General features: G+C 40.2%; 1 protein-coding gene across 2 annotated transcripts in view; it reads left to right on the plus strand.

Moving 5' to 3' along the window:
* The window catches only part of LOC101160696 (protein FAM124A), a 41,101-nt gene that overhangs the window by 11,114 nt on the left and 11,978 nt on the right, over positions 1-18,009 (plus strand). Inside the window, exon 3 of one of the 2 annotated variants that reach the window (XM_011489265.3) lies at positions 14,431-15,200. In XM_011489265.3, coding sequence (XP_011487567.1) covers positions 14,431-15,200 — 770 coding nt within the window. The remainder of the gene's footprint in view (positions 1-14,430; positions 15,201-18,009) is intronic. The other variant, XM_011489266.3, reaches the window with a different exon arrangement.

Genomic DNA, 18,009 nt, shown 5'->3' on the forward strand with positions numbered 1-18,009 from the left:
GCTGGCTGTTTTTTTTAAAAACAATATTAAAAAAATTTTCTTTAATAAAAGGATGCTTTTTTTGAAAAGTTACAGAAAAACTCCAAAGTGATACAAACAAAGAGAATTTCTAGAGCCCTAAGGCCACACAGACCCTGGAGTATTGGGGACCTTTGGGGTTTGCTGTGTAGCTGCTGGTCATTGGTAAAACATTTTATGCATTCAGTGTTTCCAGTAGAATATTTTATTTTTTGTGATATTTTTATGTCACAGTAAGGTTCATATCCATACTAAATAATATTTAGCGCTAGAATTAAGAGGAAACAATGAAAGACAAACAGAATAAACATATGACTCAACATGTCAGTTAAGAAAATTTGCTAATCATCAAACAAAATAAAAAATAAAGAAGTTTTCAGGTAAATGTTTTTCTAAAATCAGAATAGGTATACTGTTTAAGTTTTTCTCTTGTTTTACCATTTTGACATTACATTTTTGGCCCTGCGACAGACTGGTGAACTGTCCAGGGTGTACTCCACCTTCTCCCATCAGTAGCTGGGATAGGCTCCAGCAACCCTGTGATTTAGTCATGGATTAAGTGGGTTCAGAAGATGGATGGATGGACATTACATTTTTCCAACAGTTTCTTTAGTTAGCTAATCGTGTTCAAATTGAGGTGAATTGGTGATTCTAAATAGTCCCTTAGATGTAAATGTAGGTTGTCTCAGTGTGGCTTTGCCCCTTCAATAGCTGGGATAACGTTCCAGCATCGCTGTGACCCCACAATGGAATGAAGTGCATTCAGCAAATGGATAAATGGAAGTTTAGGTAGTAAAAGTAACAGTTTTAAGTGCCATTCTTATGCCATTGGGGAATCCGTGATGCAGGGGTTGATTTCTAATTTGAAAATTTTAGGTTTGATTCCTACTTTCCCTGCCTGTGTGGCGAAATGTCCTTGGCATAACACTAAACCCCACCTTGCCTCTGGTGGTTATAGCTTGGCACCAGTGGAGCCGCCATCAGTGTGTGAATGGGTCTGGGACTGTGAAGCGCTTTGGGCCTTCAAGGAAGGTAGAAAAGCGGCATACAAGTATATGCTATTTTGGTTGTGTGACATATTTTGATGTTCATTTGGATGTAAAGAGGCTTTGGTTTAAGGATAAATTCCTCCTAAAAAATTGATCCACCTTCAGATATTGAGCCGGTTTACATGCCAAATAACCCATCACTATCAGATTTCTTAAGTTATCCACTTTTCAAGTGACATGTAGACTGTAGCTGGATCGCCTTTAAGCAATTACAACAGCTATCAGTTAATGTAACATTGAAGAAACCTGGGGAGATTTCATTGCATATTTCCTGGCATGCACACAACATTTGATGTTTTGTAGTTTTACATCAGCACACACTGAACATACAAATAAAATTGAATTGAATTGAATTGAACACAGTAGAAGGGGGTTACATCAGGGGGCCAGTTTCTTCTTTGCACATTACAAATGAAAAACGGCAGCAATGTTTTTTTTTTTAACTGATATACTACTTCCCACTTTAGAAAAAGCAGTCCATGCAAAGCAGGGACTATCAAATGTTAACAACAGACCAAGGTTTTTTTTGTTTTTGATGGATGGGGGTTTTGAAAGCAACAGGAAGTTCAGATGTGGCGCCAATGAATGTGACGTCATTGATAGAAAATCAGAATCAGCTTTATTGGCCAACTACAGTGCATATACAAGGAATTTGGCTTCATTGTCTTGTGCTCTCGTGCAAACCAAGCAAGGTATGAGAACGTGTAAACAGGTAAAGAGAAAAAAGGATAAAAAAAAATGCTAATAATATAAAGATAGATATAAGGATAAATAAACATAACTAAACAAAATTGCAACAGTAGTTCCGGTGTGACAGTTCTTATTTTTGTGCTCCGTCCTCTGTGAGTGGTCAGGAGTTCATCAGAGTGACGGCTCAGGGGAAGAAGCTGACTTTATGGCGAGTGGTTTTGGTGCACATTGTCCTACAACGCCGCCCTGACGGGAGAAGGCTGAAACGGTATTGATGAGAGGGGTCTTTTGCGATTCTGACAGCCCGCTTTCTGACCCTGGGCCGGTGCAGGTCCTGAATGGAGGGAAGGCTGGAACCAATAATCCTCTCAGCAGATTTGATGATACCGTTCAGTCTGTTCCTGATCCAAACCAGACCGTGATGGATGTGGTCAGGACAGACACAGTAGAAGATGGTCAGCGACTTGCTTCCGGTTCCATCGAAATGAAGACATGTTTTTGCAATAGAGAAGCTGCCATGTTGGAGCCAGATGGTGTCAGTAAGCAGCAATTGGTCAAAGTCGGTCTGAGTCAATGTTTCTATGGCAACCACTCTCACCGTTTCCCTGCATTCAGCGGCAAGTGGCTCAGGCGGTAGAGCAGGTCGTCCAGTACACAAAGCGTTGGCGGTTCGATCCCTGCTCTCCCCTGCCAGCTGTCGTCTCCCGAGCGAGGCTCGTCTGCAGCTTACCGCTCCCCCAGGGGATGGGTCAAATGTGGAGAATAATTTCCCCATTGTGGGATAAATAAAGTAAAATGTATTTATTTAGGAGTGAGCTTGTTGGTAGCTCACACCCCTACCACTAGAAAGTGGGGTACATGAAATCTGTCAAACATCTTGAATGTTGGGGCCAGTGGGAACCAACACATCTGACTGGTGAGTTTATAACTTGAATAATTTACACTACATAGAAAAACATCAAGAAGGGGTCATTCAGTCCAGTTCTCATATAAAGTAAACGGCAATGACATACAGTTTTTCACCATAAATCGAATTATTGATTTAGATAATTGATTCCCCTTCAGAACTGAATCTTCTGATACATTTTCATAGTCAGGTTGCATCTGAAGGACCTGGAGGAAGTGGCTGGGGAGAGGGAAGTCTGGGCATCTTTGCTTAGACTGCTGCCCCTGCGACCCGGTTCCAGATGAGCAGAATAAGATGGATGGAAGGATGGATGGATGCAGAACTGTAAAAACAGGGACACATAAATATTCTAATGAAAAAAGGACAGTGGAATCAAAATATGCATTATAGACCTTTTTTTCTTTTAGAGATGAATGTTCTGTAAATGTGTACAAGTGGAAACTGGTGTGGAGTTAATGATTTTGGATAGAGGATTGCTTTAAAATTGCAGCTGTTAGCCAAAACAATCACTTTGATGTCACATAAAAAAACAACAATTAACATTACATTAAAAAAAATAACGAAAATAAAACATCAGTTTAATATCTAAATGATCAGAGATTTTTTTTCTCAATTCAAAATTTGGCTACTAAAACCTAAAAAACTTTGCTTTTCTTATTTCTTACTCAAAGTAGGTCAATAACAACTCATTCTTTCCACAAGTTATTGTCGTCTTGCATCATCTGGACCACTTAACACACAGTCATTTCAACCATTTACTGAACTTTTTGATCAAAGATTTTTCCTACTGTTCCTGGAAATGTTCCTAGTTTAAACTTGAAGCCAAATCCAGCCTGTAAAAGCAGTTTTATGAACTGAACAGTTGTAGTTCCAGTGCTGTGGTCATAATGAAATATTTTTAGGGGAACTATGTCAAGTTCTAGTAGTAAATAAATATATGGTACCTTATTTTCTGCTCATTATTATAGATCGCAGGTGTTTCTCTGCTTATATCTTTTCAGCCGCGGATGTTCAGTGAGATGGTCTTGTTAGTAATGTTCAAACCAGTTAACCACAAAGGTGTTAAGAGGGGTTGATGTCAAGGTTTTTGCCAGTGTTCTACCGCAAACTCACCCAGCCGTGCCATGACGAGCGGGGTTTTCAGCAGCAGGGCTCAGTCATGCTCGAAAAAAAATGGGTCCTTTTCCATGTGTGTAAAACTGTGTATTTCAGAATATAACCAAACCTGAGGTCCATACCATCATTCTTCTTCCTCCAAACTTCTCTTAAAGTGGTCTGGCATGTAGGATTCTATCAGAATCCAGGCTAATCCAGGCTAATCTCATCTAACAGTGAATAGAGAAGCGGGGTTTGATTTCTATAAAGCGACATGCTGCTCCAAACAGTTGTTTCTAGCAATGAGAACGTTAGATCATAACTTAACAAGGTGGACAAGGTTGTGGTGGTAAAATGGTGCTTAAGCTGCCATTGCTCTTGTTTTTGAACTTGCTTCCTTTGTAAGGCCCACTCAAACCATGTAATCCGTGCTTTTGTTTGTTTGTTTGTTTGTTAGGCTGGTGTAAAAACTTCATTATCTCCTCAGGCACGGTTAAGTGTGACATGTTAAAGCTGTTCACGGTTCAGTGGATTCAGAGGTGCCACTCTGGTGTGATCTCTAAATGTGCCAGAACACGACTTTCCAGAGCTATGATTTAAATATCTGTTGAGGCTCCAGACCTCCATTCTGCTAGTTTTTTTTCAGAAACCCTGTCCTATCTGCTGCTGAATACCTGAATCAGGTGTTTTTTGCCAACATGCTTGACACCGTCCCTTGAGGCCTGTAGTTTGACACATATGACCATCAACTGTATATGAGAACTGGACTGGGGATCACAATCCAAACAGGAAATACCCACTGATTCCAAGAAGCCGAAATCCCATCGACTTTTATAGAGAAATTTTACATCTATTTGTTCTATTGTATTCTAAAAATCTTTTTTTTAAATATTATTTTTCTGTAGTGCAAGCCATTCAAGCTATTAACTGACCAATCTGATGCCTCCAAAAAAGTTTGTGGGGCCCACTGGCGCCCATGTTGACATTTTAATGTGGATCTCCAACAAGCTCACTCCTGATTGGTGACAGTGGTTGCCTTAGAAACGTTGACTCAGACCGGCTCAGACTAATCAATGCCTACTGATGTCATCTGCCTCTAATGCTGTGACGTCTGTATTGCAAAAAATGGCGACTGAATTGACTTTATTTGGTTGAAGCTGGAAGTAAACCATATACAATGGATGACGTCACACTAACTCGGTCCGGTTCCTTTATATATTCAATGCCTTTGACCTTCATGTTTGAATTTTCCAAAAATGACTCTGCATAAAACCACAACTTAAACCAATTCATCCCTTTTCTATACTAGACAGTGAAACATAAAAGACGCATTTTCAATAAGACCACTTAAAACTATTTTCTCATTGGTAGAAAGTTAAGCAACAAAGTCATGTGCTGAGAGAGAATGAGTAAAAAAAAATCATGCATATACAAAGTTTGCTTCAATTTGTCTAGTGAGTAGCCTCCATGACTAGAAACTGGATGTTTTAAATTTATATAAAAGGTTCTGAATAAGATTTCTAAATGATGAGGTGCGTTTTTAAAATATCAGTTACAGCATTAGTATTTACTTCACAAGTTTATCCTCTATTATTTTATTTTAATTTTTGTGTAATGAGTTTTAAACTTAAGCTCTTATCTTTTAACAATAGATATTTGGTTCTGAGTCTTAAAAAGGTGACGCACTTGCCTGTGTAAAAGCCACACCAGTCCCCACTTACAAAAGAGATCACTTACAGTGACGTGAGCAGTGGCTCTTTCAACAGAGTCACTCTGTGAAGCACCTGACCTGACTGATCAAAGAACACCTGCAATAGCTGAACTCTCCCTTTAAGATGGAGATGCTTTTCTGTGCAGCTCAGGCTGCGATGGAAGGCAGCTGGCATGAAAGTGGTACCAAATGTGTTTCTGCTGCAGTGACAGTGGAACACTGAGGCCAAAATCACTTCTGCTGTCTCTGAGGCGGTTCTGTCTGTCAGCCATCATGCACTCAAAGAAATGAAGAAGAGCTGTAGCAGATTTTTTATGTAAAGTATTTATGTTGAAAATATTAAATTAATTCACTTTCAGTTAAAAAAAAACAAAAAAACAAGAGAGTTACATCACATTTAAATAACAATTTGGGTAATATTTAAAAACGTTAAACAACACGTTAAGCAACGTTTAATAAAATTTAGTTAACACAGTCTATTTAAAGAAAGACATTTGTGCTAACAAGCTTTCCGTTCATCTGACGCATGCGCATCACGCAATAAAATTCGGCAAGAATTTTAGAATTACATTGTTTAGTATTGTTAACTTTAGGGGATTTTAGTAAATGGAAAAAAAAAAGGTTTTCCATGGTGTTCAACATGATTCTTAAATTAAACATAACTAAAAAATCAACTGCACAGTGGCGCAGTGGTAAGTGCTTTTGCCTCACAGCAAGAAGGCCCCCGGTTCAAGTACTCACTGGGGGACCTGAACCAGGTTACTCTAAATTGTTCATAGATGTGAATTAAATGTGACCCTGTGACCTGTCCAGGATGTCCCCTGCCTTCGCTCACAAGTGACCATGATAAGCTCTGGCCACTTCGTTACCCCAAAAGGCATAAATGGGAAGAAGATGAATGAATGAACCATTTGAATCAGGAAAGATCTTAAGAATGCAAATAAAGAAGAGTGTCATTACGTTGCAACAGATGTCCATGAAATAAATCCACAGTATTTGGTAGTTAGGCTCTGGGCCGATGACCTGCTGCATGCTGGTGGGATAAGCTCGGCCCATAGATGAATAAACCCCAAAAGCCAGAAAATGATGGCGGTTGAGGCCAGTCTGTGATAAAGCATTGGTTGGCAAAGTATGGGGGAGGAGGAGGGCCGGCAAAACCTTCTAGAATGTAGAGAAGGGCGGCCCAATCCTGGTCCTTGAGATCTACCACACTGCCTGTTTCCCAGCTCTCCCTACACTTCTTGCTGCTGATTAGCTAGATCAGGTGTGTTGAGTCGATCAGAAAGAAGAGACATCTTAATCAGCTTATCAGCAGAAAACAGTGCAAAGAGCCCTGGAAAACAGGTGAGATGATAAATCTTGCGGACCAGGATTGGGCAGCCCTGATGTAGAGAGATAAACGTATATGAATTTTAAAGCAAAAGTATGATTGTGAATGGCTGAGAAGAAAAATTAACTATTGGTTTAGAGTGAAGGCTTAATTGATATGTGGCATGCAGAGTGAGTGACGTAAGAACCCAGCTTACCCGGAAGCGCGGTAGATCTTCCACTTCGAAATTGTGCTATGGCTTTACTTGAAGTTATTATCATGACAGAAATTGCTGAAGAACAAGTGCTTGTTGGTTTTTTTGGTTTTCAGCATTGTCTCCCAAGTAATTAATGCAAAGTAAAGGTCACATGGCATTCATGAGACTGAACAAGTTAACTTTGGTTTTCTGATTCGGCCTCCTTTTCTGTTGCCCACAACAGTCTGTCGTAATTTATCTAATCTAGCCCCCCACCCCGTCCGTAACAGCATTTGTAAGTCCCAAACAGTGGCTCCATGTTTCAGTGAGGCTGGTTTTATCTTCTGTGAACCTTCAGGCTTGGCGACACATGCATACAGAGCCCTTTGTATATTTCTCTCTGGGAAAGGAAGTTGGGAATTCTCTTTATTTTTGAGCCCCGTTCGTGTTGCTCTCAAAAATACAAAAGCGTGTTGTGTTGAGTCTACTAGACAGGTTCTGATAGTTTGGAGAGAGTTTGGAAATTTAAACTGTTTTTTTTAACCACTGATACATCACCCAAAACAACAATCACTGGCCATACCTCAACTTTACAAAAGCATAATCGTTGTCCATACTCTAACCACCCTCACTTCACTGTAATTGATCATTTTCCATACTGCCAGTGTGCTTGACTTGCATGGATAAATTTGAAGTGCCACACACTTTAAATTCATCCCAACTGATATTTTTGATGTTCTACTAGAACAAATAAAGCTTCAAAGGCCTTCGGCTGGAATGAACCAATTGCATAAAAGGCTTGATGGAGCTTTGTCTGCCCATCACTACATGAAACCATGCTCTGATATACACCAAGTGGGCTAAATACCTGAAACTGAAACAGCTGTGCTATTTGCAAACTTGAGCCAGGTTTGATTGTGAATGGAGGTAGCTGTCATTGTCAGAGTAAACACACCGCAGCCTGATAAAAAGGCCACCATGCATCCACTGCATATTTGGTTTGCAAGATGCAATTTAAAGCTATGTACACACCGGTATTTGACGGACGCTCTTGTATGCGTGTTTAGAACATGGTGGTCATACTGGACAAGCAGGAAGGGGCTCTTATTCTTTTTCAACTGTTGACTAGCATGAAGCGGTGTCAAAGTGGCGCAAATCTTGCGGATCTTTCTCCAGGCTTTTTCTTTCACCGCTCTATTATGATATATGAAAGACTTGGTGTCATAGAATTCCATTCGGGGACAAACTGCACCTATTCCCCCTCTGTGATCAATTTTCTAGCGGTTGGCACTTCCGCGAATTAAAAGGGACGCCACCCATATGTAACTACCAAATCCAACTTCGACCTGGTTTAACTCGTAACACACGTTCACTGGGCACGTGTTTTGGAAGAAGAGCCCGTAAAATGGTTGTAGAAACCTGTAGAACACAAGAATTTTTAACGCAGAAGCCCAAAACTTGTCTATAAGTTTATACATTTACGTTGGCGGTTAAAATGCGCGTGCCAAGGCTGCTGTGTACTTACTTTAAGAAAAAATAAAGAAAGACAAGAAAACATAAATTAGAACATAATACAACAAACTGAACTGACTTAAAACAACCAAAATAAAATCAACAAAACTGAACAAAATGGAAAAAATGCCCCAAACTCCCTGAAACTCTTTTGCCTCTCTTTATAAAGAGTCCTAAGGCATAGAACCGACATGCAGTGATCAGTGTCGTTAACCTTGACCACAGGATCACTTGTGTGTTTTTTACGTTTCTCATTTGGGCTGATTTTTGGCAGCAGGAACCGAACAGAACATCACCAGGCTTGCATGATGTCCATACCACTCACCACAACCATGAAGAATAGTGATAAAGATGCAGGAACAGCACCCCTGTGAGCATCCCCAATGACAAACCATAACATTCTGTGAAAAAATGAGGGAAAAAGCACTTCCTGCTCTCTTTTTAAAGGCCCCCCAACTGTTGTAGGCCGTGGTGCACAATGAAGGATGAGGAAAACCATATGGATGGGAGTTGTTAGCACACACTTTTACATGCATGCGTTACTTTTTTGAGATTTTCTGTAAAGTTTTAGCCTTTTACATCAGTTTAATTTAGTGTGAACAGATCTTTATTGTTTAAGCATTTTGTCCTACTTAGAGTTTACTGGTGGCTTGAAAAAGGCAATTTGTTGGAATCCGAGATGTGTGACTGAAAGAGAGTGTTAGGATTACGCCTGTTACCGTACTTTATATTACAATAAAAAATGTAGCATTGTAGTATTTGTGGTATGGGTCCGTCAAAGTGATGTATGAGTGTACAGCCTTGCATCCTTTTATGTTCTTTTTAACCAGACGGAATAAAAAAGGGGGGCCCCCATCTTGAATTTCCCCCTTCAGCTGACTGTGAGCCAAGCTAGCTAAAGCTGTGACTTCAATATTTCTGCACGCACACACACACACACACACACACACACACACAAGGAGACACACAAACGAGACGAGGCTGAGTTTTCACTCCTAATCACTCTCAGATGTGGAGGGGCCACTGGAAGGCGTGTTGTTTTATCTCACGTCCCCATCTGCGGGGATGGCTGAAAGCATGTGTTGCTGGTTAGCACTGAAACAAAAAGCGAAGGTTTAAATTCTGAGAGAATTATTGAAGGCAGGCTCGACTATAAATGAGAACATTTTATAGTGGCGGTGTTGATGATAGTTATGCGCAGGCATGCACCAGACGAAGTGGAGGAAGAACATCAGTTCTAGCTTCAGCACACAAGCGGATTAAGAGCTTAGGGACACACTCCTCCAGAGCTCTACACACAGGCCTCCTTCATTCTCTCCTCACGATTTGGGTGATTTAATCTCTAATTTAGTTTCATCATGCCAACTCCCCATTAAACCTCATTGCAAAACAAATGTTTCATGGTCTGCATTCTACCATCTGGAGGAGTGCATGGGAAAGTCATGCGTGCACAAGTTGCATTTCTTAGTCTAAATAGATAGTTACATTTTGAAGCTTAAATGTAAATAAAAGTATACAAATTAACATTTGTTTCATTAATTAACTTTGTAAATTAGTAGTACAGGCCTCGAAATTGTCTTAAAACTTTTCCAAAGGTTCCTTGTTTCTTTTCCTACTATCTTTTCTCACTCCAGAAGCATTTTTTCCCTCTTAAAATGGTAGCAGGTATCCAAAAACTGGACAAGTACTCAGGTCAGTTTTACGTAATTGAGAGATTAGGATTACCACTTTGTGAGAGGGTTGTGGTCTATGAGACTAAGATGTGGCAGATGGGAGACAAATCTCTGCAATTGACTGCCGACTGGTCCAGGGTATACTCCATGGCTGGATGGATGGATGGATGGCTGGATGGCTGGCTGGCTGGCTGGCTGGCTGGCTGGCTGGCTGGCTGGCTGGATGGATGGATGGATGGATGGATGGATGGATGGATGGATGGATGGATGGATGGATGGATGGATGGATGGATGGATGGATGGAGGGATGGATGGAAGACAAACAGGATAATTGAGGACTGTAGGTCATACCATGGGATGCAACCAAAAATTGTTCGATACATTTTAAGCAGAATTTTTAAGAGTCTGAGTGTTTTACTGGAATACCAGTTCTTGGTAATTCCTAATAGACATTGTCAGTAATTTGTGATTTTTCGAATCACCTCATGTCCCCAATGAACTGTTGTGTCAGAAGACGTTATTAGAGTTGCCACTTCAGGCAGCCCTAAAAAAATAAATAAAGGCAAAGTTAGTTAAGAATGGCTTGAAACAAAGAAATTCCAAACTTTTAACCTAAGACGTTTTAAAGTCATCTTTTGATCGCGTTTTAAAAGTGTTCCCAGTGGTCTATTAATTATGATTGTTATTTTTGGACAAAACCCAAAAACCTGTTGTTTTCTAGGACATAGTTTCTGCAGAGCGGAAGGAGTTCATTAGGAGTTGTGGGGGGGACACCTGGAGCGGGGCAAGCCCAACCCCCACTTCCCATCACAAATCTGTTAACAGGGTGTCCTGCTATCTTACAGCTTCTCACACCCCCAATTTACTATTACCAGTGCAACAAAAATGGCAAACAATAATAGAGCTATCCAGATGTACAGTTTTGGGCCAGATGTCAACTAAAAAGAGGAAAATAAAGACGTCCATGGATCTTGTCGTCTACAAATGGCTCCATCAGAATGGTACCGGAGCAGGGTGCTTGTGGCACACCCTGCATATTTTTGACATCTCAAATACGCTCTTTTTCCAACACACTATTTTCTGCTCCTGATTCAAAAAGATTTGAATAAAAAAATACTCAGAAATGCAAATTCCTCCATTATGAGAAAAATGACACAAGAACGTGTCAAAAACACCAAAAACACACTTTTCATCAAAGCTGGTCTGCATTTGTTTAAATATTGAATTGACCAGCTGTCACTGGATAGCTTTCAGCGTTCGAAATAAGCGATTATCCTGTTGTCCGAGACAACCAGATTTCACGCAGGACAACCAAAAATGAACCTGATGGTTGTCCGTGTGACAAACTGGTCTTTTATTGAACATTTTGGTATTTTTCAACTATTTTTCAAAGTTTTTGGGAATCCAACGTCCGACTTTTTAGGATAAAACCGAGTGTACATGAACAATGTCACGTGACTTCCGAACGAACAGAGTACGCCCGAAGACGTGAGCGGCATCAGCCTCAGCAGACTGAGTCGGACATTGATGATGATGACATATCCCTTGAGGAACTTGTCTGAAATTTCTTGTCAAAAATGACAACATTGCACCTGCATGTCTTGCTTAAAAGATCGGGGATATTAGTCTTTACTGCTACTGCAGCGCACAATGTAAACATGGTATCATTTACACATGTGTTTATTTGAAATAGATGTTTTATCATATTATAACTTTTCACTACATATAAATATTACTTTATATTTAGAATGCTGTACTAGTCCCAGTCCATACAAGTGTTCTAAATTTTAAAAATACCCATTAGGTTACAGTGTTGGTTAATCTAATCAATTTTCTTATATATTATAGGGTAAGATAAAGTATTTTCATTTGACCGTGACAGTATTTGATTTACATGGCAATACTTTGTGTAACCAGATGCTTCAATATTTAGTAAAATGTTTGTTTTTAATATTTTTAGTTTTTTAAATGTCCATCATAAGAGCCAGTTGATATTAGATGTATAGAAGAAATACAGATATAAGTACTGACATCTTAGTAGGTTTTGTTGCTGTTGAATATTGGTATCGAAGGACAACCAAAAAATGGGGGAGGACAACCAAATACAACCATTTTTTCCCCCTTATTTCTGACGCTGGCTTTGATACAAATACATAAGAAAAACGCCCAAAACAAGAGCAATGAGAATTTCAGAAGGTCTGTGGCTTTAATTTTAACCCTATTCTTGAGTTCGTTTTTAGATCAGGTAACAATAAACGTGGATCGGCAAGTAGATGACGTGAAAAAGTGGGGAATCAAATGTGTAAGCACTAATAAAACCCAACAAAATAGGGTGGAGGAGCTCAGAAAGAGGCAGCGTTTTTCCCGGTGAGACATTATTGAGACAACACGGACAAAGGTCTCCTGTCCTGGTGGGCCTGTTTCGTGTCAGACGATTTGTGCGGAGAAGCTGTTAGTGCAAAAAGGTCAAGCTGTGTGAGTGATAGCTCAATGTGCTGCACTGTAAACACCCTTAATAAAACCCCTTCATCTTTTTGTTTGGTGTCTGTCAGGTAGATGTGCCCTGATTCCAATGAAATGGGGCAGATGTTAATCAGCGGGTTTCTCTAAGCAGGTGTCTGTAAAGCTTGGAGTATTGAGGCGACGAAATCTAAAACTCTTTTGAGATACATCTCTTGCCAAGTGGTTCCAAAAAAAATCTGTTAGATGAGAATTTTGGTTCAGATTTTAGTCTGTTGCCAAACGACTTTCCTCATTTTTTTGTTTGTCACAGGGTTGAATAAAAACTTGACATCAGCACAGATCTGTCAGTTGTTTGAATCCATGTTTTAAACTAAGATTTTATTGGCTATAAAATACTGGATGGGCTGACCAGGCACAGAAGCACACTGGAACAGAAACCAGGAACAAGGATCAACAAAGATAAGATCTCATGTTGAACAAAAAGCTAGTAAGAATATATGCTTGGAGGAAGACGGCTAACACAAAGCATGTGTGGAAATTGGCAAAAAGAAAATCAAGAATGAAAGAAAGCAGGAAGCAAATAAAAATAATAAACCCGAAAATGAAATATTTTCAAAATAAAATCGGAAAACGAACCATAAAGATTTCAAAAACGGAAACTGAGATTCCAAAACACAACAAATTTCAAACAAACATTTGTTGTGGTATGACAGGTTGTAATAAACTATTTTTGTTGATTAAAGTTAATCGTTTTGAGTTGATTATTGATCTGAAAACTAATTTTAAAAGTAAAATAGTAAACATGATACATTTTAAAGAGGAGCGCTCTGTGACACCACTTTCATTCATAAAACCCATCAAATCAGATACAATTTTCTCCAAGATAAATCTAGGTGCATATAAAAAGTAAAAGTTGCGATAATTGTATGTATTAATGATATGCCAGGTGTGCAGCATCTGTTTTTCAATACTGGTTTCATTGTAACATTAGCTTAACAGTTTGGAAATGTCACTTCTTTGTCCTAGCAGAAAAGACTAATGGGATTCATGAAACTGGTCCAATCCCCATCTGGCCTCTCTTTTTGGGATTTTGGCAACAGTCAAACACTCTGCTATACTTGGGACAAGAAGACTGTGTATCTGCTCTCAAAGCAGCAACTAAACGGGACAGTTCCCCTGAGAAATCAGATAAAGACTGCAGGAATATTTCTTCAAAAGGCAGGCCCTGAGCTTACATGGAGATAAGAGCAGATCGAGTATGCCAGGACATACATCCTCGAAACACAACATGTATGTTGCCTGGAAGCAGGCCAGCTCCTGAGCTTTACCAGGTCAGAAGTTCAGGGACACGCTTCACCTGAATGCATCTCTGCTGTTGTGGTCTGGGAGGCTGCTGCTCTGGGCTGCAGTAATGACTTTTAATGGCACTAATGAGCTTCCACAAAGAAGTAGACTCACAAAGGCCTGGTAGATTGAAGGGGAGGTAAACATTGACAATGAAAAATGGAGTTGGATATAGATAAGTGAAACAGAGACAGCTGGAACAAAGACGAGGACAGAAAATGTATAAGATAAACTGTTGGTAATTGTAAGATAGAGAAAACAGACAGATCTAGGATTCCTGTCAAAAAGGCATATAGTAAATGTTTTATCTGGATTACTATCTTTAAAAAGACCTTCAGGCTTTTTTTTTTACCAAGCTATTCCTTACTGCTGTGTTTTTACTGGATTCTAATCAAACCTTTTGCGATGCTCAGTGGCAGACCGTTTTAACATCTTTCTTGTTTTTATTTTTTTCTATCAACTGGTGGAGGCGAGTTATCCATGGGTGAGCTCCAGGACCCGTTCCTCGTCAGCATTCACCTCATTGCCGACCCCGGTCAAGGCAAGTTTCTGCAGCGGGCTGCTGATGCCGTGCTGTCGTGGGTTCACCCCGAGCTGCAGCTCTTCAGAGTTTCCGAACGGGCCTCTCCTTCCCAGCGGCCGCGGCAGAAGCCCCATCAGAGCGGCCCGTCTGCAGCCTATCAGCCAGCCATGGCGGTCATCCTCTTCCTCCAAGAGGCCTACGGCGGTGAAGAGCACATACTGATGCTGCACCACACTTTGCAGAGGCCACCTTGGCGTTACCACCACACTGAAAAGGTCAGCAATGGCCGCCAAATGCTGCCACTGACCCCTTGCAGTCAGGACTTTTTCACTCTTGCTCCAGGAACACCACTCTGGGCTGTGAGGCAGGTTCACTACGGCAAGGAAATCGTGAGGTTTACAATTTACTGTCTTCATGAAAACTACATGGACATGGTTCGGCTCTACAAGCTCCTGCTTCAGCGACGGGTGGCGCAGAAGAAGGAGGACTTCTGCTTCTTTGTGGTGTACTCCAACCCTGACATGGAAATCCAGCTGTCATTCAAGAGGCTCCCCCGAGGCCACAGTCCTGTGGTGCTGGAGTCAGCTGTGATGGAGGTGAGGGTACGGGACGTTGGGGAACTGGTGCCCCTGCTGCCACACCCCTGCAGCCCCATCAGTGAGGTCCGCTGGCAGACCGAAGACTATGATGGAAACAAGATCCTGTTGCAGGTATGTCTTCTGTTCTACCTATTCAAAATAACTAGTTTCCGTAAAAGAAAAGAAAAAAAACTACTTGACACTATACCTCCCAAAACATGAACTTGGAAATAGGTATTTGCTGAATTTTATTCCTTTTTTTGTCATTTAAATAAGTGTTTTCTATTAAGTTTTATTGCAGAGCATGGTGGTTACCATTCGGCAGGACAACCACTGCTTTGTGTGCCATGTTAGGGAAATGTGAGAGTAGAGGAAAGATTTAAGAATTTGACATTCAACAGATATTTCAGCAGTACTTATTTTTTATTATTTTAAAAGACCCGCATTCTCAAAACTCCACCCGTCATAATGAAAGTTAATGGAGCTTTCCTGAAGAGAACGTGGCTGTGTCCTGCTGGTTTCACTAAGTGCTGCTGGAATGCTTCAGCGTGAAAGAGCACACCCTCCTGTATGGAAACAGGCTCGCACAAAACGGCCGTTGTTGGAGGAGTATCTGTTTCAGAGGGGATGTGTGTCCGGGCGCTAGGAGATAAGTAGTTTGGAAAGTTCAAGCCGATTAGGCTGCAGTCCATTACTGGGATTGGAGAAACACTGAGAGAAACAATAAACTAATCTATCATGACAATGGACCATATGCATGATGCTTCAGTGCCACCTGGTTTAAAATGCTGTGCTCCCACCATGAATTCACTACAAAAGTTACAGCCAACATGTGATCACATAAGGCCACTGATTTACAGAAAATTTTCTGCTGAATCAATGAATTTATGTTTGTTAGATGGTAAAATAAAGCGAAAGAATTCCTAAGCATGAAGAAGGAAAGCATAGGATTGAAAACACAGCCTGCTAAATAAGAGGACTATGCTCTGTAGTACAAGTTCAAATTAGATGGAAAATAACATTATTATTTTTATTTGCAGCAGGGGTGCTCATTACGTTGATTGCGAAAGATTTGACGGTAGATCACGGGCCATCAAAGATAAATACAAAAAGAAGTACAAATATACTAATAGAAAAAAACAGCCAATCAAACATCCTCTGTTTGATTGGATTGGATTTAAAACTATTTATTTTTAGCGCCATAACAGATTTTGGGCCCATTTATGTTTTAGACGGTTTCTCCCGCTGTGATGTCATCACTCGGGAGAAGTGGTCTTTCCCTATGCCAAAAAAACGTTTTCACCCGGTACTAGGTGCATGCAAATTGTAGTGAGTTTGTTGCTAGGGAAAAATGTTTGCGTAAAGGTGCAGTAAGAAAAAAGAATTGTGAAAACAGTATGGTCTTTGCAGTCCAGCGAAACACAATTTAAGTACTATAAATAACTTTCTTCAATATCTATACCAGTTTTATCATCACTAAAGGAAAACTTTAAAGTCAGGGAGATATGCAGAGGATGTTATGAAAGAAGATGCTTTGCCATCCTTCCATTTTCTAAACCTGCTTACTCCCATTCGGAGTTGTGGGGTTGCTGGAGCCTATCCAGCTGTTTTTGAGGAACAATTTGGAATCACTTATTTACCTATAAAACATTTATTTGGACTGTGGAGGACGCTGGGTTGCCTGGAGAAAACCTCCACATAATCTAAGAGAACATTTACTCAGAAGGCACCCAGCTGGGATTTGAGCCAGGGCCTATTTCCCGAGAGGCAAGGGCGCTAACCACTACACCATCAACCTTACAGTTCTTGAACTTAGTATGTTAAGTTTTGTTGAAGACAAATTTCTGATGTAGCAACAAGATGTAAAAGCTGCTGGAATCAACACAGCTGTACTAGAAAAAAGGCTGCAAACACAAAAAGAAAGGCCTATACACTGAAAAGAAACAAAAAGTTTAAACATGTTACGGTTTCCCTAAATAAAGAAATGCATGGACTGGAAATTAGGAAAATGTTGTGATGTAAAATATAAAGATATGTACGCATCAAAAATTGATCTAGTACTTAGAGTAGGGGTGTCAAACTCATTTGGTTCGGGGGCCACATTCAATCCGTCTGATCCCAAGTGGGCCGGACCAGTAAAAGCAAAATAACAGCATTGTTTTTGTTTTTGTACTCAATTGGAATACATGCCTCAACCAACATGGTAGCCTAATCATTTATTATTACACATTCATTCACAGAGGCCAATGGATCTTAAATAAAATTAATTTCACTTAAAAAAAAAGGTCTATTCAATTTTATGCAGACTGAATATTTTACATCTGACACTGAAGCAATCACAATAATAAACTTAAGAGGGGCTACTGAAAAAAATGAAACACCTGCCTAAAATTTAAATGTCCAAACCATTAAATAATTATGCTAAATTAAACTTGCAAACATTTGTGAACATAAGAGTTTGGAGTTAACCTCTCTCTCTCTCCTGAAACTTCACCCGGCCATCACGATCAGGATTCAAATCCTGTGCAGCAACACATTTACTGTCATTCAACTGACTTAGAGTAACAGCAGTAGCGGTTGAAAACCACAGATACACAGGGGTGGACTTAGCATTAGGCAAAGGTTGAGGATCGACTGGGGTCCCCAATTATCTAGGGGCCCCGAGCTGAACATTTAATAAAAATGTCTAAAATCAATTTCACGTCCATCATTATGTCACTCCCCCCAAAAAAACCCAAATCACTGAACTGACATAAGATTTTTCAGGTAAAAGAGTTTGGTCCTCCCCCGTCCTCCTGTAGCAATGGTATCTCAGTCAGACAACTCATGCAGTAAAGATTTATTTCCATGTTTCTATAAGTTTGGCATAAGGCTCCTTTCAGATACATACAACAAAGATCTCCATAGAAAACATTGGGTAATAACTACCCCTAACGGAGCT

This window comes from Oryzias latipes, chromosome 21 (assembly GCF_002234675.1).
Source record: "Oryzias latipes chromosome 21, ASM223467v1".
Lineage (NCBI taxonomy): Eukaryota > Metazoa > Chordata > Actinopteri > Beloniformes > Adrianichthyidae > Oryzias > Oryzias latipes.